General features: G+C 36.9%; 1 protein-coding gene across 21 annotated transcripts in view; it reads left to right on the top strand.

The window, feature by feature from the left end:
* The window catches only part of ST7 (suppression of tumorigenicity 7), a 280,933-nt gene that overhangs the window by 173,406 nt on the left and 84,365 nt on the right, over nt 1-23,162 (top strand). For 14 of the 21 annotated variants that reach the window (XM_055283772.2, XM_063642153.1, XM_063642151.1 and 11 more), the window contains 5 exons: nt 7,063-7,117; nt 7,762-7,877; nt 9,163-9,238; nt 13,349-13,503; nt 15,694-15,791. In XM_055283772.2, coding sequence (XP_055139747.1) covers nt 7,063-7,117; nt 7,762-7,877; nt 9,163-9,238; nt 13,349-13,503; nt 15,694-15,791 — 500 coding nt within the window. Of the gene's footprint in view, nt 1-7,062; nt 7,118-7,761; nt 7,878-9,162; nt 9,239-11,394; nt 11,464-13,348; nt 13,504-15,693; nt 15,792-23,162 lie in introns of all 21 variants that reach the window. The other 7 variants (XM_055283770.2, XM_055283768.2, XM_055283769.2 and 4 more) reach the window with 1 other exon arrangement.

Genomic DNA, 23,162 nt, shown 5'->3' on the forward strand with positions numbered 1-23,162 from the left:
TCAAGAGATTTAGATCAAGTAGAGAGAGAAGGGAAACTTCAATGAAAATATAAATGTATTCACTATAAAGAATGATCTCGAATGAGGATGGTTTCTGTTTTCAATTTGTTAATTTTCTACAATGTTCTTTGTCATTCAAAGGCTATAGTAACTCAAGTCAAGAGCACAATTAATCTATGGGATATTCACAGCCAATGCAAAGTGGTAGCAGTTATCCATCACTGCTCATGCCTGGTGACTGAATGATCAAGATTCCTCATTAGAATAATAAACAGCATTTATTATACTAGCTGGTTAATGTTTTGCTCTGCTGAGGTCTCTTTTCCTTTCACAAAGTGGATAAGTTTACAAAGTCTCAGACAATTTTGTTACGTGGCTGGGCAATGCCATCTTTTATACGTGTACCCTTTAGGATAAAATAAATTGTATCAAGAGGTGCCCAGTACTACTCATAGCTAGCTGGCAGAGTCTGTTAAAAGAGTATTGACTTAAAATATGGAATAGAATTTATATATACCCTGATCCTTGATTCTTATAACCTGGTTAGACAGTTATGAAATGTGGATGGGTTATTCTAGAGAGGAAGAAAAAAACCTAATGTGGCTTTTTGAATTTCTTCTTCTTTATCCTTCAAGTTTTAGAACTGGTGGCTCTCTCCTTAAAGGAGCAAACTACTTTTCCTAGCATGGGTCAGGATCTCCTCCTTTGTTTTCCTTAGATTTGTATGTTTTCCTCATGCAACCAGAGCACTTACCACTTGTCTCCTTCAACAGACAGAGTTTTCCATGGGGATAAGAACTTTGCCTTTAAAAAAATCATATTCATAAAACCCTATACGAGACCAGGTTCATAAGAAGTACTTAGAAAATGTTTACTGAGTTGACAAAGAGACTGAGCTAGGAAATTTTTCCCACCTGTTTTATAAGAGGAGAAAGTACAGGCCTTGCACGCACTCATGCGTTGATTCATTGAGTTTCAAAGAAGCAGGACACTGCAAGAGGCTAGAAATAAAGCCGTGTCTTAAAAATTATAATGCAATTTTATAAGTGTTGCTAAAGGTAAAAATATTAAAGATTAACAGAAGTAGATAGTGTACAGACTATCAGAGAAGGCTTCCCAGGAGGTGACATTTGATTTAGATAGTGATTTGGACAGATGAATAAGGGAAAAGGGAGACTTGTAGGCAGAGCATCATGAGAAACATGGCATGTTCAAGAAATAAAAATTGGCTTCATGTGTCTAGAAAACAGGACATATGGGAAAGGGACTGGATTGTGACAGAAGCCAAAGTCGGCTAGCAGCTCATGCTGTGCCAAGGAGACTGGAACCTGGGCCTTATCTTCAGTGGAATGGGAACCAATGATACCTTTTAAGCAGAGGAGTGATGTGATCAGATCTAGTTAGACAGAGGATTCTGCAATTATCATGGAAGAAATGAATTCATTCACTGAGGATAACCTGTGGAAATTATCACTTTTGTTTGTATTTTTTACTTGGCTAAGACTGAGCTTTTGGATATTATTACTAATTCAATGATAATATTATTATCTACTAGTATTCATTTAATATTAATATGTACTAGTATTTACTGAGTGCCTACTATGCATTCTATATTTCCATTCATTTCTTGTATAATAGATAACAGCATTTATTTTCTGATGTCATAACAGTGTTCAAATAGTTATCCTTAGAAAAATGGAAATTAACTTGTCTAAGTATATTTAGGTCTCCATCTGCCCACTTCTTGACATTTAGGCTTCTGATATTTGGCTGACTCAGCTAAACAAACATGTATGCTAGTTTGGAAGTGCCAGATACCACTGGAATAATACCATTGTCTGTTTCTGTTTTTTTTTTTTTGTGGTTATTTTTATTTTTGAATAAAAAAATACTAAGAAGGTACATTGTCTGAATTTATCTCTACTTTTAATCACTTTCTATTTCATGGTCTCATTTCAAATGCTAAGTATCAAGAAGGTCCAAAGCTGAGGGTTATCAGTGTATTTTCTTAAACTTGTTTAAAAATTCCCATTGCCTTCATAATAATAAAATGACTATTGCCTTAATAACAGAAGGGCGAATCTATTGATTTTCTTGGAGCATCATAAGATGGCCCTTTGCTGAATTGTACATGAAATATAACATGGCTCACAAAGTCTCATGATGTTGGGAAAGGCAGTGTAATGGTATTTTATTAATTATTTGAGAAAATCATTGAAAAAACTAAGAATAAATGGGAAATATCAGTTATAAACATTGTTCTATATGAAAATTCAGTGTAGCTCTTTCCTTAAGGAATAATTTGTTTTGAATAAAAGCTGAAAAACATGGCCTACCTAACAACTACTTGGGATGGGGGTGGTGGAGTGAGGAGTGAGAAAGGTTGTTATGGTTACAGGCAGATTGTGCATATATTTTTAAACTTCTGGATTTGTACAAAGTAGCCTGAATGCAGACTTACTCAAAATTTGCAGTGATCTTTATCTGTGGGCCAGTGGAGAAATGTAGTTAATTATACAGTTTCTTACTAAAGTCAAACTTCAGATTGTTTGGCTGCAGTTAGCATTTGTGTCCATTCCACTGTTTTTGCTTTATTTGGGAGCTAAACTTCTGTTTTCCTCTCAGATATGCAGTTTCTGATAAACCCTGTTTATGTATTCTGCCACATCACCATGTTTCTCACTACTGTTTCTTAATTCAGCTTAGTTTATGAGCTGATGATGAATAGGGATTTAAAAGGGCCCAGTAACATTCTGAATTTGAGTTTATGGAACATCTGTTTGATAATTTGCCTTGTTCTCAAGTAAGATGCCATAAAGACAAAGGTTTGCAGTGTTTACCTTCTTCAGGATAATGGGAAAAGTGGAGAGTGCTCTGTCACATGAAAAATATCCCTGCCAAAGTCAAGTTTAAATTCTCTGAGATACTTTAATAGCCTCTTGCATAGAACTAGATCTTTAAACAAACTGGATAGTCACTTGGCTTCCTGTCACAAATCATCTCCTTTTAATCTCTTTTAATCTTCATGATATATATATATATATATATATATATATATGTATATTCCAAATTCTAAGTAATTTTAATAATTCTATATAAATATATATTCTAAATTCTGAATTAAATTTTATTACATGGCCAGAGCAATTTAAGCACTGATTAAATTCAGATAATAAAGAAAAACAGTGGCGATGTAGAAATTCAGGTAGAGTAAAAAAATATATTTAAGACCTTCGTCAATCTCAAAATTTTTTTTTTTTTTTTTTTTTTTTTGAGATGGAGTCTCGCTCTGTTGCCCAGGCTGGAGTGCAGTGGCGCAATCTCGGCTCACTGCAAGCTCCGCCTGCCGGGTTCACACCATTCTCCTGCCTCAGCCTCTCCGAGTAGCTGGGACTACAGGCGCCCGCCACCACGCCCGGCTAATTTTTTGTATTTTTTAGTAGAGACGGGGTTTCACCGTGGTCTCGATCTCCTGACCTCGTGATCCACCCGCCTCGGCCTCCCAAAGTGCTGGGATTACAAGCGTGAGCCACTGCGCCCGGCCCAATCCCAAATTTTCGTAACACTAGAACAAATGATTTTATCGGTAGGAAACCATTTGGTTCCAATAATAGTAACACTCTTGTCTGCTATCAGCTTTATATGATATTATCTCTTGTAATCCTCACAATAGCCCCAGGAAGCAGATATCATTATTATCTCTCTTTTATAGTTAAGGGAGCTGAGGTATAGCAAGGTGAAGTCATCTGTCCAGGGTCACATGGTGGATAACCTGGGTAGTCTTACTTCACGATCCAAGTTCTTAAGCACTTTAAAAAATGAATTGACCTTGTCCAGAACCTCTATGAGGTGTATAAACCAAGATAAACATAATTATTAAGCAATTAAAATAATAATTTTAGTAAAATTCTGTACTGCAGTGGATGACATTATTGCTGAAGTGACGTTAACCTAACACTGTAGGAACAGTTCAGTGGCAGGATTGCCAGTGGTTGACAGCTCGGGCTCTGGGGTCAGACAGATGTGGTCCTAATCTTCTGTGTGTGACCTTGGGCAAGTTGTTTAACTTTCCTATGTCTTAGTATCTTAATCTGCAAACATGGGAATAGCAGTAATGTCTACTGCGTAGAGTCATTTGAGCATTAAATGAGGTCATGTGGAAATGTCAGGTCAGAGGACAGCCATTTGGCAGTGTGCCCAGATGAACTGATTTCTCTACAAATATGATTGTGGAGAATGGCAGTCACTTGGAGGTATGCCTTTGTGGTCAGCCAGGCTTACTCACTAGCTGAGTGACTCTTTTATATCCAGGCCATTCAGTGCTTGCATTTCAAATATTTCCCTCAGCAAAATTGCAAAATGCTACATGTCAAGGACCTTTCGGGCTGCTGTCTAATAGTCTCAATGAGGGTAAACTCATCAAAATCTAATGGATGTGTTGAAAGTGATTATCTTAGCCAATGTTTTTCACATCTTTTTAAAATCCTTTGCCACTAAAATTTGTGCTCTAGTACAAAATTTCCTGACTTAAATCTTCATATTCTAATATACTTGGCGTTTACATCCTTTGTCTCTATCACTAAACCATCAGGCAGCCTGATATTTATGAGGTATGTTCCCTAGAGTGATTCTAGACTGAGTTTTTGCGGTCAAGATAAGATTATGGAACAGAGGGACAAAGAAGAAATTAACATAGCTGTGGCCTAATTTTAAAGCACAACTTTGACATGTGCTCATGTTTGACCTCTAGGTTGCTTGTTTCTTAAAATAAAAATTTACCTGTCTTGCACCTTCAATTTAAAGGGCATAACTAATGAAGACATTTCTTAGGTACTTCTTCATTTACATGTTTTATTCTCACTTAGAACAGTTTACATCTGTTACAATTACTTAGATCCTTTTTTCTAAGTTTTAGGGATAGTTAACTGAATACAGCATACATATATGACACCAATGTTAACACAGATTTCTTTTTAAGCTCAGTTCTTTAATGGAAGTCATAAAAGCAATATTTCACAATGTTTGCTGCACCCCCTGCTGGCTATATTGTGACACTTCCTAAATAAAGAGCATCTTGAGATACTGCTCAGTGAATACTTTAGGTATATACATGATTTATCTTTGGAATTATTTTTTGTTTAGAAATAATTTCAATTGCATCTGATATATAATAGAGTTGAAATTTTAATTGAAAACAGTTTTCTTTGTAATTTGTCAATTGATGTTTAAACAGTGCTTATCCTTCCAGGTAGTATAGTAATGTATTTGTTGGAGACAAAATATTTGCCATAGCCTTTTTACTAATATTTTAGATGAAATTCAGTGGAGGAGAAGCATCTCCCCAAATGTCCTTGTTTTTTAGTAAATAATTCTACCACGAGGATCCTTATCCATAAATCTATATTCATGTTTATTTTATGCTAGATACAAATCTTGCAATATTCGTGAAGCTTTAAGAAGAGCACTTTGAATCTTAAAAGAGATTCTCTGAGCAGGGGTTGGCAGTGGTGAGGTCCAGGTAGTTATAATAGCCATAAGGGCAGGGATTATGGTTATTGGGCTCACCAGTGTGTTTCAAGCCATGATCTGGAGTCAAGGTGTTAGTGATTCCTCTAAGGGGAGCAAAAGTAATTACAGGAAGTATAATTTTCTAGTTAATGCCATATGAAGTGACAGCCATCAAATCTCAGTTCCTCAAGAACAAAATTCAGAGATGCTAAATTAAGTGGTCAAAGATCATTTTCTAAATGGCGAGTTAAGCTAAGTGACAAAAAATTTAGGACCATTATTTATAAATATTGTGTAAATTTTAAGTGGAATCCTGCCCTAATTTAGAAATAAGTGCATCTTCTTTAAATGAAAACATGTATTCCTGTTATGTGTATATCCTTTACTATTTTAACAAATGTTTATTGAGATTACACATGTGTTTCCAGAGTGCTTTGTGTTTTCCATTATCACACTGTGTTGAAATTGATGGTTTACTTATTTCCTCCAGTGGTTGCTCAAATTAATGCTCAGTGAATGGATGGACGTTGAATGTACAGGACTGAGGGTAGAATCCTAATGAATCACCATATGGCCTTTAATGTCCTTTGGATTTCTGCAATAATTGCTCACTTTTTCGTACATATGTTGTTGGATGTGATTTTTGCTGGTTACACACGCACATAGATGTTTTGAATACTATTAACTGATTTTTTAATAATAAAATCTTATTCATCTAAAATTTAGTATTCTGAATCAGTACAAAGTCTTAATCATAGACTGTTTTAAAAGAATTGTAGTTTATTAGTCATATGCTTACCATTATAACACAGTCTTAAACCTAATGGTTGGCTTTTCTAAGTTAAAGTCCTTTTGTTCTAAATTTCTGTGGTCCTGGTATAATGAAAATGTATGATCTATTAGGATGTGCTAACATTATGATATTAGTATGATGATTAGTATATGTATCTATGCAAGTAAATGATATTAAAATGCTTTGAGACAATTTCTTTTAATTGCATTTCTTCCTACAATATGGTAATCTTATTAATTTTGTTATTCCTTTCCTGTAAGGGAAAAGCAAACTGGTAAATTATCATAAAATCACTGTTAGCATGAACCCAAATTAAGACTATAAGGCTCTTTGCATATTATATTCTATAGTTTGTCTTGTCATGTACAACGTTATTGTGAGATATGTTTTACACTAACAGAAAATAGTTTTACTTCTGCCTCTACTTTTATCTATAAGGTTTTAGAAGTAAATTCATAGAATCAGTTTGGACCTCTTGAAATAATTTTAGGAGTTATGAACTAGCTGATTTTGGCATGCGTCTTGATTTGGCAAGTGAGGAAACTCAGGTCCAGAGAGATTAGGCAAAACTTTCCAAAGTCCCGGAGCCTGAGCCACATTTTGTGATTAACCACCCAGAGTTTTTCCACATTGCTTCCCATGTAAAGGATAGAGAATTGAATTATCTTATCAAATGGCCAGGAAGGGTGTTTTGCTGAATTAATTAGCTTGTAGTGTCACTGAACTTACGTGTAACATTTTCATATTTCTCTTTGTTGCAGAATGCAAAGTATGGCGAAATCCACTAAATTTATTTAGGGGTGCTGAATATAATCGGTAAGCATTTTGACAGCTTGGGAAACAAATGGGTCTGGTTCAGAGAGCAAAGACGGCAGCAAATGTTTTTGCTGGTTCATTTAGGGGTCATTGTAACAGTCTATGTAGTGCATCCATTTTTAAATACTATCTTCAAATGTTTTGATTTTTCTGTTTTATAAATATTTTAGCACTAGATTTTGGATAATGTACAAAAGTGTATAGTTTTTAGAGTTTTTGTATTAACAGTTATTCTTTTTAATATATACTATACATTGAAAACATTTTGAAGCTTACCTGGAATATGGTTGTAGAGATGTCACAGAAGTTATGTTGGAATTTAGTTTAGCAAAGTAATTAGGCAAATTAGAATTTTCATAGCTTTAGGAAAGTGTCTATTCATAATACGAATTAGGGAAGGTTTTCATTAGCAATGGCTAGTAAATTTTAAGACAAAAACACAGGGGAAAATGTTTATTTCTTTTGACTGATATAATTCCTGAAGGGAGAATAAGATGATTTTTAAAAATATTTTTTTATTCATTAGCAAAGCTATTTTAGTATTCAGTTAATGGTCTATATTTCAACGCCTCTGCAGCTTAATATTTTATAGATCTTGCTTTTCTCTCTCAAAAGTGTCTAATCATCTTATTTCTCCTTTGCAGGTATACTTGGGTGACAGGACGAGAGCCTCTTACTTACTATGACATGAATCTCTCTGCCCAGGACCACCAGACATTCTTTACTTGTGACTCGGACCATCTGCGTCCCGCAGATGCAAGTATGAAAAATCCATACATCCTTCTGAATGGGAGGGCTTTTTGGCTTAAGTGTCAAGATTTCTGCTTTTAGAATATCCGCTCTATAAAACTCCAATGAATAAAATATTAAATTGTTGATTGACTAATAAGAACCCAGAACTCTGATAATTAAGTAAACCTTTATCACAATGAAGTATTGATGTAGAAATGAGTCCCCTCATAATAATTTGAATCATGATTTTTAAAAATATATCAAAGTTGGTTTTATATATTTTAAAGAAATATAAATCTTATATGAAGCTAATGAAGTTCTTGGTTGAGTTAGCATGAAGACCTTATCTCCTTTATGATATTCAAAGTAGAAATTGGAATTTACTGGATTCAGATGATTAATGAATATATTTTAGTGACTTTTATTTGCCTATTTATAGGTTAACTAGCATTGAATGGGATCATGGCCTTGGCTATTGGAGTCCAGATGTGTGTTCCATCTGAGAAAATACTTTGTTTAGTGTGTATTTTACATTACTTGAGTTTCAAATAATTCAACTGAAATGTTTTGTATTATAAAACTTATTTAAAGTAAATAGGTGAAAAAATGTTTTTGAAAGGGAACCTCTACACACTCTAAAATAATTTATAAAATACAAATTTATAAAATAAATAAGGAGATTGTTACTCCTTTCTAAAATGGTACTCTTTGCTATGGTAGAAACATCATGGTACAGTAAATATTCCCATTGAGCTTCCCACCATGTGTTCAGAAACTGCTCTGATGTATAAAAGCTAGGTTTGCAGGTAAATTTGGGATATAAGTACACATGTTAAGCAAAAGCTTAAGCATTTTTTACTGACCCATGCATAATTCTTGAAATGGTTTCAGAATGTTCTAACACCAAGAATCTGTGTTAAGTGCTTCGGAAAATGACCAATTATGTTGTATCTAAGTGAATGAAGAGGTTGGTAGCAATATCATCTCAAAATGTGTAAAATAATATATGTTCTCCAAAAACAAATGACATTAATGTGCAAAAGACATGCAAAATCTCTGTTAGAGTGCCTTTTCTTGATTTCCTTAGCCTGTAGTTCTGTGAGCACAAAAAAGGTTTGCTATCAGCAGTTGAAATACGGTGGAATAGCACATTAATACACTAATGTGACTTTGGAGATTTTGGCCAACCCTCTTAGCAATGAAATATGTTCTTGTAATTTAAGCTGACAGTCCTAATTTAGCGCTTGTCCTCTACTGAGTCTACCTAATTATATATATTGATTGACTTGGTTTTTTCTCTTTTTCTTAAATAGTAATGCAGAAAGCCTGGAGAGAGAGAAACCCCCAAGCTAGGATTTCTGCAGCTCATGAAGCCTTGGAGATAAATGAGTAAGTGGGGGAAAATCTTGCTGTTAAAAAGGAAATCTCATCCTTTGCTGAATATATTCAGTTGCCATTGATAGGATACTTAAACTAAACTGCATTTGAACTGGAGGATTATTTGGGGAGTTACTACTCTATTTAAAAAAGTTTTTTTTTAAATGAAGGACAGCCACCATGTGGAGGTGGTTTTAGTCATTTTACAAATTCAATGGCTTTGCTGTGATCCTAAATTAATTTCTTGAGGGGCTATCCCTAGGATATTGTGAGGATATAAAATAAATACAATTCTTTACATATCTAAAACATTCTGACAGGGAAAATTTTCCAGATGTAGAATGCTCATCTGCACTAGAACATTTTCTAGTAGAACTTCTGCTAGTGGGGAAAACATGATAACAACATAAGGTTTAAAAAAAATTTTAGAAAATACTTCAAGATTAAGACAAAGATAAGAGGAAATGCTGTCTTGAGTGTTGTTAAACATTCCATGGGTTACCAAGGAAGGCTGGGAAATCTCTTCTGGAGATCTCAGAAAATGAGAAAGATACTTAAAGTTGGAGTCATAAAAACTTAGGGTTGGCAGAGACCTTAAAGGTCACTTAGCTCAACCACTCATCTGGTACTTGAATCACCTCAACACTATCCTTGCCAAGTGGTCATTGTTAAACTATTTTATGATTTTTCTGAAGAAGGTTACAGAATCTTCTTCGGAGGTCTTAGGGAAAAAAAAAAAAAGATTGTCGTGAGAGTTGAAAATCCTGCCATTGTAACCAGTTGATCTATGGTTTCTGATTCTGTCATGCAACATATTTATTTGCCAGTTTCTTGTCATCTACAAATTCGATATGCCTGCCTTCTGTGTGTCATCCATATTTCTGAGAAAAATATGAGGGCCAGGAATAGAGCCCTGTGACATGACATAGAAACTACCCTCCAGGTTCATGTCTTCATGAATCACCATCTTTTGTGTTGTTCACTCAATTACTAAGCCACCCAGTTACACTGTGACTCAGCCCATATTTCTCCACTTGGATCTTAAGAATGCCAATTGTAGCTATGGATCTTAAATTTATAGTAAATCTATTAGAGTAAATTAAGCTAGCACAATCTGATTTATTTATTCTTAGTGAATTTAAGCTGGCTTCTAGTGGTCACTACTTTCTTTTTAAAGTGCTTGGAGACCATCCCTTTAGTAATCCATTAGAATATCTTTCCAAATCACTGTGTTCTGTAGTTTGGGAAGTCTGCCTTCTTCTCCGTTTTGAAAATTTATGCTACGTTTATCATCTCATCTTTAGCACCTCTCCATTCTTTGTGATTCCTCAACTATCCACAGAGAGCAATTCCATGGCCTGCCTACAAGGTCTTTCGGTTTCCTGGGATTTGCCCATCCAGTCCAGTAATTCATTTAGAATGGATCAATTATTTGCTATCTTACATCTTTTTACCCATTTTAGAGTTTAATTTCTTCTCCCTTTTTCAGTCTGACAGTCATTCTCCTTGATAGAGAAGCCAGGAACAAAATAGGAGGGAGAGAGTTTTGCTTTTTCTTTATTATCTACTGCTGTTAACAATAAACCTTCCTTGTTTTGATGTTATTATGTTGTTTGTCTTTTTTTTACTTATTTGCTTTTGTGACATGGGGATGGTGATACGGCCTTAAACATAATTTTAAAATAGGGAATAAATAGTTGTCTTTAGTATTTTATTTTGTCTTTATTATTATTATTATTATTATTTTTGCAAGCTTCAGCTAATTTGGAATTGTAGCTCTCCTGACATTATTCTTATAAGCTCACTCCACTCTCTTATAGACCATCATTACATGCCCTCTTTCCATCTTTTAAAATATGTCCTTTAAAAATCTGACCTGGGAGAAATCTCTGTGAAGCCTTATTGGTTACTTAAGTGCCACCCCTCTTTTCTTCCTGAGAGGATCATTTGTGATTGCAGTTACAGTTGAACATTTGGAAGCTGCTCAACCCTCTTAAACCATTTTTCCTTCTGAATCTCATGCCATTGAATCATGCCTCTTTTCTTTGAAGTTTTTGAAGTCCACCTTCCCCTCTTTGATTACCCTGAACTCTGAAATGACATAGTGACTCTCTCTGAATGTTCCTATCAATTTTCATTTTACCAACTATTTTTTTCTTCTTGGTCAGAATTAGGTCCAGAGTTGAAGTTCCCCTAATTGCTTCCTCTACCATCTGGGAGATAAAATTGTTACCAAAGTAAGTCAAGAACCTGTTGGGTGCCCTACTTCTAACCAAATGAGACTTCTAGTGGATATCTGGATGGTTGACACCCCCATCACCACACTTTCTTGCTTCTGTATGTGTATTGTGTTGTGACAAGGATGCATCATCTATATCTTCCATCGAGCTGAGCAGTCTGTTCTGTACTCCCCAACCATTAGCACTTCTATTGCTCTCTCCTTTTTCCTTCACTCACAAGCTCTTAGCATGTTTCTACCCCAAACTCATGCGTTTCCACATAGATGTATGTTTCTTGGCCAGTAGTGCTACTCTGCCTCTCCTCCTAAGAATACCATTTGAAATACAAATAAGCAAAGCAAGCAAGCTAGCCCCAACCATTCTTGGGTTCCCAGCCCAACAACTACAGTCTTATAGCTAATTCCTCTGATACTGTATCTACCACTCAGTATTACAATCTCAATTTTCACTTCATTACCCTTGCCTCATATTTATATGTTGGCATCTGAAGCCTTAAGCATTTCTTCTGATGCCTGTCCCAGTTATTTTCTCCAGTGAATCACTTGGATAGTTTCAGCATCATTATTGTTCTTTCCAAGTCATGGATGCTGCCATCTGTAGAAATTGGTTTTATAGCTGTTTTTCTGGGCATTTTTCTCCCTACCTCACCACATTATTTAAAGCCCCATTGATGGTTCCTGCCTGAAATTAGAGAGATTGGCTAAAGACCTTACAGACCCTTCCTAAGGCTGATTAACTAGTAGCCCCAGCCCTTACATTAGCTGTGAAGTTCAGCCTCCTTTTCCTAGCTGGCTATTGCAGTTTGTAGACAGTAAAAGTAACATTTGGTTTTACTTTCTGTTTATTTTCTCTCTTGTGGTCTGATGGAAATAAGTAGGGTAATGGCCACAAGTGAGGCAGTGGGGAAGGAGAGTGAAAGGATGGGTGCAGGACCTGTGTGGTCTGTTACAGCCTCACCACTTCCCTATTACATTCCCTTTCTTTGGCAGTGGGTTGTTCCTCATATGCTTTGGAAGGTTTAAATTCCCAAGAACTCCCCATGTTCATTAATTATCCTTTTGGCTTCCCACCTTAGAGGGTTGTTGAAAAGATTATATGAGATGATATATGTTAAGTGCCTGGTACAGTGCTTAATATATACTGAGCAACAAGTGGTAGCTCTTGTTGTTGAAGGCATGAGATTTAACTTGTTAGCTACTGTGGCTGAGTCAGATTTTGAATTCTTCAGAAATAACATTACTTGTAGGTTCTTCCAATGTTCTCTGAAGCAGAAAATCAGTGCTAACTGTAAAGAGATGTTGAAGCACTGTGGTTTTTTTTCAGTGCGTAACTTGATTTAACGGATTTCTTATTCTGAAGAAATCCTTAGATTGAAGATAATCTGTGTTTAGTTAACAGAAGTAAACCTGTATATAGCACCTCTAACTTTGAGTGTTGGAAGCAACTATTTAATAACAGCTGTTATCATCACCATCACTAGCTGACATTTATTGAGTACTTAACCACATGCTGGCTACTGTACTGAGCACTTTACATGCATCACCTTACTTAACCTTCACAACAACACTGTGAACAAAGATTCCATGTTGTTCTCCATCAGGGAGGCAGAGTAAGAACTTGCCCAAAGTGACACACTAATAAAGGGTGAAGTCCATATGTGAGCCCCATGCTCTTAACGCTACACATCCTGCCTCTCAAGCTAAAATACAGATGTTTCTTTTGTACCATTATTTTGTGTCAGCAACTACAAACAGGGGTGCATGAACCAGTTGGCCACTCTGCATGTTTTGGCGTAACTCCTTGCCTTTCTGCATGAGCTCCTACAGTCTATTACCATGTCCTTGGCTTTGTAATTGATGGTGGCTATTATCTGAATGAACAGGTGTGCAACTGCTTATATTCTCTTGGCTGAAGAGGAAGCAACAACCATTGCTGAAGCAGAAAAACTATTTAAGCAGGCCCTGAAGGCTGGAGATGGCTGTTACCGACGCTCTCAGCAGCTACAACATCATGGATCCCAGTATGAAGCCCAACATAGTAAGGTTTCCTGCAGGTTGATGCATTGGGGGATCAGAATTGTAAAAATTATTAATCAGAGCAAATTTTTAGTCCAGTTCAAAATATGATTCTCCCAGACAAGAGAAAATATTGGCTTCTGCTTTGTTTTTATTAATTTTCTTCTTCCTATAAGTACAGTTAGTAAATAATTAACTTACAGCTTCATTACTGTTTATATTCACATTCTCTTTCCTGCCCATAGATTCCTAACCCCAGAAATAAATGGCAGTAACCTTTAATGGTAACCTTTTTCCCTCCTGAGTTCTTACATATTTCTGTTCATCAGTTGCTTCTGCTCACAACTTTAAAACCTAGATGGGAAATAGGTAAATTAGCCATAGTGTTAGCAAAGGTTTTATCTTATAGATCTTCTACAACATGGATTGAAATAGGACAATTAAGAATATAAGTTATTGGTGATTGTATCAGCATTTATCTCTTACATAAGAAATATTGGTATTGGCTTCCAGAGAGAAAGAGCCATGAGCTCCTAGTTATTTATCTTTTTTATATTAAAATAATGCCTTTTTAAACCCCTCAAAAAATGCCTTTTTAAATTTAAGATAACTCTTTAAAATCTGAGACCTTTCACTTCAGTATACTAAACTGAAAGTCAATGACATTTCGTGGGGGAACAGTATAGAAACAAAACAACGAAATCATTTCTGGAATTCCCTGAGCCCCTTGACTCATCAGTTTGTTTGTTGTTTAAGCAGAAATTTAGCAGTCCTTGTGGTAAGAGAGTAAGTATTTCCATGGTTCAACCAAAATTTGAGAGTATTTCCATGGTCCAACCAAAATTCACAGTTATTTGTTTCTCACTTAGTCTCTCCCTCCTGAAACTTAGAGAGTAGGGATGCATCTCCTTCATATTTGAGATTATAAAATTAAGTGTTAATGTTAAACTTGGGTTTGGTGTAGAAACTAACTGCATTAGTCCCCGTAACTAAGGCGCCAGCAAAATCTTTGCATTGCAGCCTGCATATACATGAGTATGTCCTCACATGTACCACATCAATTCCTAGGTTTTTATTTTTATTCTGCAGCGTATATATGCTAATAAAGTCTCTAATCACCATCTATGTCTCACTTTTTAATAAAAAAGTATTTTAGTGTAATGCAGTGCATTTCGAAGACATGTAGTAAATGTGTATTTTGTGAACTAAATGGAAATCAATACATAAAATTACATAACCTATAATACATTAATTTTCTTTCTTTTCTTCTCTAAATTAAATCCTTTCAACCTGTTGCCTAAATCTATCCAAAAATATAATCACATTTTTAAAATAATTTGTAGGTACTTCGCAGATTTTCAGCACACATCTTGTTCTCATTGTTTAAGTCTTGAAATGTTAGGACTTTGGTCTTAACATCTTTTAATAGCTGCATATTATACATGTACTTAATCTATAACAGGTGTGTCATATTTTTCTCAAAGATGGTAATTTTTATCGAGGATTAAACACACGCATGTTCTCATTGGTCTGAAAACATATCCAACAAGACATATAATTAAATAAAAGATTAAGATTAGAAGTTGTTAATGTACTTTTTAAGAGTCATTTTAGTGACTGTTGTTACAACTATTTAGCTTGTCAATTCTTTCTGTAACACTAGGGTAGTTTTTCATTTTGTTGCATACTCTATTGTCATATCTGGAATGTGTTATATTGCCATCTAAAATCAACTGCTTAGGGGACCTGGAGATGATTATGATGTCACTAGTGTTAGGGAAAGAATAATATAAAGCAGAAGTTCAAGATGAGGCTTCTCCAGACTTAATGTCAAGAATGAAAAAAAAATAGTTCTTCAGGATGCAACCCGAGATTCACCTCTGCATCTTTACCAAAAGAATGAACACTTGAAGAATGTGGAATTCCTGCTTGTAAACCGTATACACTGTGGGTATGTTCATTTTCGCAGCACTTTGTGGCAGATGATTTTATTTATTATCAAATATTCAACATCCTCTCTCAAAAGCATGGATTAGGTAATTAGTCACGTGATTTGACCTTTGGGAGTCTAAGTGCTTTCACTTTACTCGATCTTCATTCTACTATTAACAAAGTTGTCAGTGCTCTGAAGATTTCCTTTAGGGGCAAGGCAAATGGGACTCTGTATTTTTTTTTTTTTTTAAATGTTGGTGTTTTATATCTCCCTCTTCAGGACGAGACACCAATGTCTTGGTGTACATCAAAAGAAGGCTAGCAATGTGTGCCAGAAGACTCGGAAGGACCAGGGAAGCAGTGAAAATGATGAGAGATGTGAGTTTGAGTTTGTGTTTGGGATCAGTGGCTTACAGATATATAGGAGCCTGCTGAATGGCCATAGCAATCTGTACCAGTGATGGTGTGGTGGTCCCATGGGTTCTGGAGCCAGACCATGTGGAGTTCGACTCTAGTTCCCAATTTACTCGATGAATGATGTATGTTGGGCAAGTTACTCAGCTTCTCTTTGCCCTAGTTTCTTCATCTCTAAAATGGGAACAACAATAACAGTCCTCACAATTACTTCTTAGAATTTTTGTGAGGACTAAATGAGATAATACATACAAAGCTTTTAATAGGGTGGCTGGCATATTTTTAAAATGTCAATAGATGTCCTTATTAAACCTTTGGGGCTGCAGCCGGAAGCCAATAATGAGACCAGCCATGTTAGCAAACTGATTTTTTTCTGTGTAGCTGTTAGGAAGATTCGAATTAATTATGGGTCAAATTACTACTCTCAAATTTAATAATATTATGAGCTAATCCTATTGTAGTTGTTTCAAGCATTTTCCTAGATTCTTGAACCAGGATTCTTTATTAGTAGTAGTCAAGACAAAAGAAGAGAGCAAATAGGTGGGAGTTTTAAAACAAAAGAGAACCAAGGGAGGTTATTATTATGTAACTTTAAAACAAAACAGAGGTTTTAAGGGAAACCAGTTGGGGAACTGGATTTCCATGTTTTTTGTTAATAGGAAATACTTTTCATAAAGAAACTGACACCAGTATGAATTGTATTTATAGGCTATTTTCTTTTTAAAAACAATCTCAGAAAACCTTTGTCAACATTTCATTCTTTTGCTGAATTAGAAGACATACATAACTGCCTATTATAAAAATGAAAGAACCACGGGGCAAGATAAAAGTGGCATCTTGCTCAATTCTCAGCTCATGGATTTGAGCACACTAGGACTGCACACTTGGTGAGCCTTTTCTGAGTTTGTCTCTGGAAAGACGGTTATTCTTGTGAATTCCCAGTTACTGTTTGGAGGAGGGAGCGCCAACACTCAACGCTCACCCCTGGTTATTTCTGCAAGTTACAGCATGATGTGAGAAGGCCCCAATGAGACTCATGCTTTGGTTTTGGCCACTCCGTTAGGCAACAGTGTAGCCCCCAAATCTGAGGAGAGGAACTAGAAGGGAAGGTTATAAAGCATTTCTCTTTGACTGCAGGTGATAGATGCTCTCTAGGAGAGAGAATCTCCCTCAATTAAATTATTTTGTTTGAAGGAAGAATTCAAAGAATGTTATATGGTATAAGCGCTAATTTTAAGAAAAGGAGATTTCTGCTGAGATATGAACTTGCTCTCAAAGCTTTTTAACTTACAGAAATTCCATCCTTTGATACACTCCATCCCTCTGCCAGTCACTTTGGCTCTGAAGGAGCTGGGTGTTTTAGAAAGGATGAGGTATTTCTCTATCTTAACCTGGCCCAGCCACATTCAGCTTTAACAGAGTTTTCTTAACTCTAATTAGCTTGGAACAGGCACGCATTGAGGAGCTAATTTTGGTGATTTTCTTGAGTGCTTAGGCAACTTGATAGGAAGAACAAATTGTGATGATTTTAATTTCAGGTTTTTTTCTGTCAGTCTCCTGGTTATCATTATTTTCAGTACATATAAAATTTCATGTGATTAAAATCAATACATCTACATTATGATTTGCTTTCTGTTTACTATTATTTTATACTTACAATTCCATTGATTGACCTAGTTCACATATAGATCTTGGGGGAGAGATGGATGCAGTGGGAGAAACACTAGGCAGGAAGTCAAAACTCCTGGATATGGATCTCAGCTTTGCTCTTTACCAGCTTCATGACCCAAGGCAACTTATTAATACCTTTTATGGGCTTTTCATTTAGTCTTCTGTAAATTGGGGATAATGATTCTTACCTGAAAGGATAATTGGCAGAGAGAATTAAATAAGATAATGTGAAAACACCTGACATATAGTAGGCATGCTTACAATTTTTTTTCCGATTTTTCTCCATTATATACATACGCCATCATTTGCTTCACCATTCTCCTGATGGACATTTGACGATATTTCTAGTTTATTTTTCTTGAATGAATTGATCACTCAATTAATTTATCTCTCCCTCTCTCTACATATGTGTATACATACATACACATACATATTTATGCATGTTTGTATATATATGTGTGTTTCTTATATTACGTTTCTAAAAAAAAATCTGTCATATTCTTAGAATACCAATACATGTGCTCCTTTTTCTGGGTTTATGGAGCATCCAGTAGACATGGGCCTTCTGGTATAACAGTCCTGTAAGGAACACTCTCAAACATGGTAGAGATATGTTTTGAAGAGAAATATTCAAAGTGCTGCTTCCTTCAGGGACTCCTTTTATCAATCCTTGCACCACAAACAGAGGAGGGAAGGTTGAGGACCCTTCTCTTTGCTAAAGCTGTGGCTGTTCCCAGCCTTGCAGGAGACAGTTGTTGGCCAGGCCTAATTTGTTTGGCTCCTCTCCGGTCATGGGTCAAGATAACTGCGACTTCACTGAGAGGTTCACTCCTTTAACAGCATGCACATAAACCATCTTGCTGGAAGACTTTCTCCGATAAAATAGCTCAGTAGATTCCAGACAGCCTGCTGATAGAGGCTTAGGCAGGATGATCTAATTTCTCATTAAGACACAGCCATCTTCTCCCCATATGCATGAGTTTAAAACTTTCCTAGAGCAGATTTCATAGTAGAAATAGAAATGTCAGTTAGAATGCCTTCCATGTAGAAAGCAGAATCATTTAAAGAAATTTCTCTGGAAACACCTTAAGGACGGGGAAACTGTTAATTGATAAGAGATTCTGAAAAAGAATGAAAGGGAATTCTGGGAAGGCCAGCAGTAGATAATTTCTTATATTTTCATAGCAATACACCTGTGAAATATTGATGAGGTAAACACGTCGACTCCTTAACATCGAGATTCATCACTTCTCATTTTTTAAAGCAACACATTAATTATTTTGAATTCCCAGGATGTTTTTTTAAAAAAACTCATTTTAATTACCTTCCTTTTGCAATCACGAATATGGAAGTGGCACCTTACTGCTGAAGGAATATTTTGGCAATAGGCAGAGCTAAGAGAGCATGCTGGCTTTTTCTTTCTTTCTTTTTCTTTTTTTCTTTTTCTTTTTTAAGACAGAGTCTCACTCTGATGCCCTGGCTGGAGTGCAGTGGCACGATCTTGGCTCACTACAGCCTTGACTTCCCAAGCTCAAGTTGTTTCCCCATCTCAGCCTCCCAAAGAGCTGGGACTACAGGCACACACCACCATTCCTGGCTAATTTTTGTATTTTTTGTAGAGGCTGGGTTTTGCTATGTTGCCCAGGCTCATCTTGACCTCCTGGTCTCCAGTAATCCACCCACTTCGGCCTCCCAAAGTTCTGAGATTACTGGCCTTGCGTGCTGGCTTTTGAATGTCACTGTAATGTAAGGTGTTATTTATTGTTCAAAATAAAAAGGATTGCATTTTCTGCTTTATTAAATTTAAGGAAAGGTCTTTCTGCTTGCTCTCATGTTTGGTAATTTTGCCTCTTTAACATTTAATGTACAATACAATTTCTTTTTTCCTTTTGACATCTACTGTTTAGCTAACCTCAAGTTTTCCCTCTGTCTTTCCCTGGCCCTATTTGAGTAGATTTGGAATGAATGTCATAGGGCTGATGACCATGGTCTAGTCCCTTAGCCATACACTGTCAGAACTGTCATCGATAAACTAATAAGGATGGGATAGATTGCCTGTATGAAAGAACCCAAAAGCTCCTGTGCCCCGGTCATTTGGTCTAGAGCAGGATTTCTCAGCCTCAGCACTACTGACATCTTGGGTCAGATTGGGGAGCTGTCTTGTGCATTGTAGGATGTTTAGCAGCATCCTAAGCTTCCACCTACTAGATACCAATTGCAACTTAACCCCCGTACCTCCCCAGTTGTGAAAAAAAAAGGCGTCTCTAGAGATTGCTAAATGTCCCCTGAGGGACAAAATCATCCCCCATTAAGAACCACTGATCTAGAGAATCTTGAGGTGAGTAGATCTGTTTCAGGGCCGACATTGGGTGTTTTGTTTTTGTTTTTGTTTTTTTTCCGAGATGGGGTCTCTCTCTGTCTCCAGGCTGTAATGCAGTGGCATGATCTTGGCTCACTGCAACCTCCACCTCCTGGGTTCAAGTGATTCTCCTGCCTCAGCCTCCCGAGTACCTGGGACTACAGGCGTGTGCCACCACACCCAGCTGATTTTTGTATTTTTAGTAGAGATGGGGTTTCACCATGTTGGCCAGGATGGTCTTGATCTCTTGATCTCATGATCCACCTGCCTCGGCCTTCCAATGTGCTGGGATTACAGGCATGAGCCACCTTGCCTGGCCCAGACATCGGGTTTTTATCCACTCTGTGTGTTAGGAGTCTGGGCTTCCCTTAGTGTGGGTGTAAGCCTCTGAAGCACCCCTAGATTTGACCAGCCTGGTTTTGGGGGCTGTTTTGCCCAAATGAGATTCCCTGAATATCTATCCCAGGGCAGGAAGAGTAAATGAACCTGGTGGGGTCCTGGTGGGAGGGCTGACAAAAAGGAGAATGTGATGTGGGTTGGTGATCTCCCTTGCCCCTCATGCATGCTTTGAGATCATTTGTTGCTTCATTTCCCTAAAATCTACAGTTTCTTTGAAAGTAGACTCTGGCGTTATCACCTGTCCCCCCTCGTTTTTGCAGTTTCCTGCTGACCTCTGAGCCATTCTCTCTCACTCTTGTTTCACTCTGTTTGCAACACTACCTCTTCCCGTATCCTGGCCTCTCATTTCTCACAGATCATCAGGCTGTTCTTCAAACATTTTATTTACTTGATTTTAGAAAAGTATACTCTTAGTTTTCCTAAAATCTCATAATCTCTTTGCTGGATTTTCCTCATCTTTGTGACTTCCAAAATTTGAAGTGTCCCCTGGCCAGTCCTGCGTGGCTACATTCAATCTCAGAGTTTTAAATATCATCTCAATGACAAACATTTCTGTAGTGTTTACTGTGTCCTAGGCATTGTTCTAGGTGCTTTACAAATATAACCTCATTTAATTTTCGTAACAACCCTTGACATTGGTGCTTGTTAAAGGTCATGTAACAAGGTAGTATTTCTGAGAGGGTGGTCTACAACCACCTGTATCACAAGTGCCCAGGGTGCTAGTTTAGTACTCACCTCACAGGGTAGATGTCAGGATTAAATGGGGTAATTCAAGCAAAGCACTTGAGACCAGACTTCATGAGTAATAAGGACTCAGTGTTGCTATTCTTACCGTTATTGTCCAAGAGATATCGTTAAGTGAAAAGGAAAAGTATAAACATTAGGTATAATTTGATTCCATTTTTTTCAATGAAAAATATATGCTAATATAGACTAATAGTTCTCAAACTTTTTGGTCTCAGAACGCCTTTAAAATAATTGAGGATCCCCAAACCTTCGTGTGAGTTTACCTATTGATATTTACCATTTTAGAAAATTAAAACTGGGAAATTTGAAAAGATGTTAAAATAATGGTTACAAATACATTATATGTTAATACAAATAACATTTTTATGAAAACTAGCTATATTGTTCAAATAAAAAAATAAGAAGAGTGGCATTGCTTTTATACTTTTACAAACCTCTCTAGTGTCCAGATGAACAGGAGGCTGGAGGCTAATAACTGCTTCTGTAGTCAGTCTATGGTGATATTACCCAACAGGTGACCTCTTGGAGTGGGAGAGGGAGAGTGAAAAAGGCAAAGAAAAATTTTATTGTTATGAAAATAGTTTTGATCTAAGGACCCCCTAAAAAGATGTCAGACACTCCTCAGTGGCTCACACTTGTAATCCCAGCACTTTGGGAGGCCAAGGCAGGCAAATTGCTTGAGCTCAGGAGTTGGACACTAGCCTGGGCAGCATGATGAAACCCCATCTCTACCAAAAAAAAAAAAAATACAAAAAATTAGCTGGGCATGATGGTGCATGCTTGTAATCCCCAGCTACGCAGGAGGCTGAGGTGGGAGGATCACCTGAGCCTGGTAGGTCAAGGCCGCAGTGAGCTGTGATTAGGCCACTGCGCTCCAGCCTGGGCAACAGAGTAAGACCTTGTCTCAAAAAAACAAAAAACAAAACCCCCAAAACTCCGGGGGTTCCCTAACCATACCTCCAGGGGTTCCCTGACCATGCCTTGAGAGTCACTTGTATAAGCATAAGGAAAAACCTCGATTATAGAGAAAGTCTTTAGCAGTAAGATTATAGCTGTCTTTCTATTTTTTGTATTTAGGTAATGTTGAGTATTATATGTGCTATTTGTATTTTCTTATGGTGATAAAAATAAAATTTAAAAATAAAAATTGAGACCACTTTCAAAAGAATGAAGTAGTGGATGCAAAAAAGGTAGAAAATGGCCAGGTATGGTGGCTCACGCCTGTAATTATGGTGGCTCACGCCTGTAATCCCAGCACTTTGGGAGGCCGAGGCAGGGCAGGTTGCTTGAGCCCAGGAGTTTGAGACTAGCATGGGCAACGTGGAAAAACCCCATTTCTACTAAAAATACAGAAATTAGCCAGGTGTGGTGGCACACGCCTGTGGTTCGTGGTCCCAGCTGCTTGAGAGGCTGAAGCAGGAAGATCCCTTGAGCCTCAGTTAAGGCTGCAATGAGCCATGATTGTGCCACTGCATTCCAGCCTGGGCAACAGAGTGAGACCCCACCTCAAAAAAAAAGTAGAAAATGGGGTAGACACAGGGAAATATGGATGTTGTGAAGAAAAACTTCATCCACCTAGAATTTTAGCTTAAAACCAGACCTGTGACTAGTTTATTCCCAGGCATATTATTTTCCTGGAACTGTGATAACGAAGTACCCCAAACTAGATAGTTTAAACAACAGAAATTTATTCTCTCACAATTCTGGAGGCTAGGAGTCCAAGAACAAGGCATATGGCAGAGCTGTCCTCCCTCTGAAAGCTCTAGGGAGCAATCATTACTTGCCTCTTCCAGCTTCTGGTGTTTGCTAGCAATCTCTGACATTCCTTGGCTTGTAGCTGCATTACCCCAGTCTCTGCCTCTGTCTTCACGTGGCATTCTCCTTGTGCGTGTGTGTTTCTGCGTATAGATTTCCCTCCTCTCATAAGGATATAAGTCATATTTATGACCTCATCTTAAGTTGATTGTTTCTGCAGAAACCCTATTTCTGATAGGGTCACATTCATAGGTACTGAGGGTTAGGATCTCAACATGTCTTTCTGGGGGACATAATTTAACCCACAATAGCAGGTCATATATAAAAGCAAAATATAGGTACCCTGTGCAAATTTTCATTCTTCTAAAACTTCACTGCTATATCACGTCACCTAAAAACATGTT

Source organism: Symphalangus syndactylus, chromosome 6 (assembly GCF_028878055.3).
Source record: "Symphalangus syndactylus isolate Jambi chromosome 6, NHGRI_mSymSyn1-v2.1_pri, whole genome shotgun sequence".
In the NCBI taxonomy this organism is placed as follows: Eukaryota; Metazoa; Chordata; class Mammalia; order Primates; family Hylobatidae; genus Symphalangus; species Symphalangus syndactylus.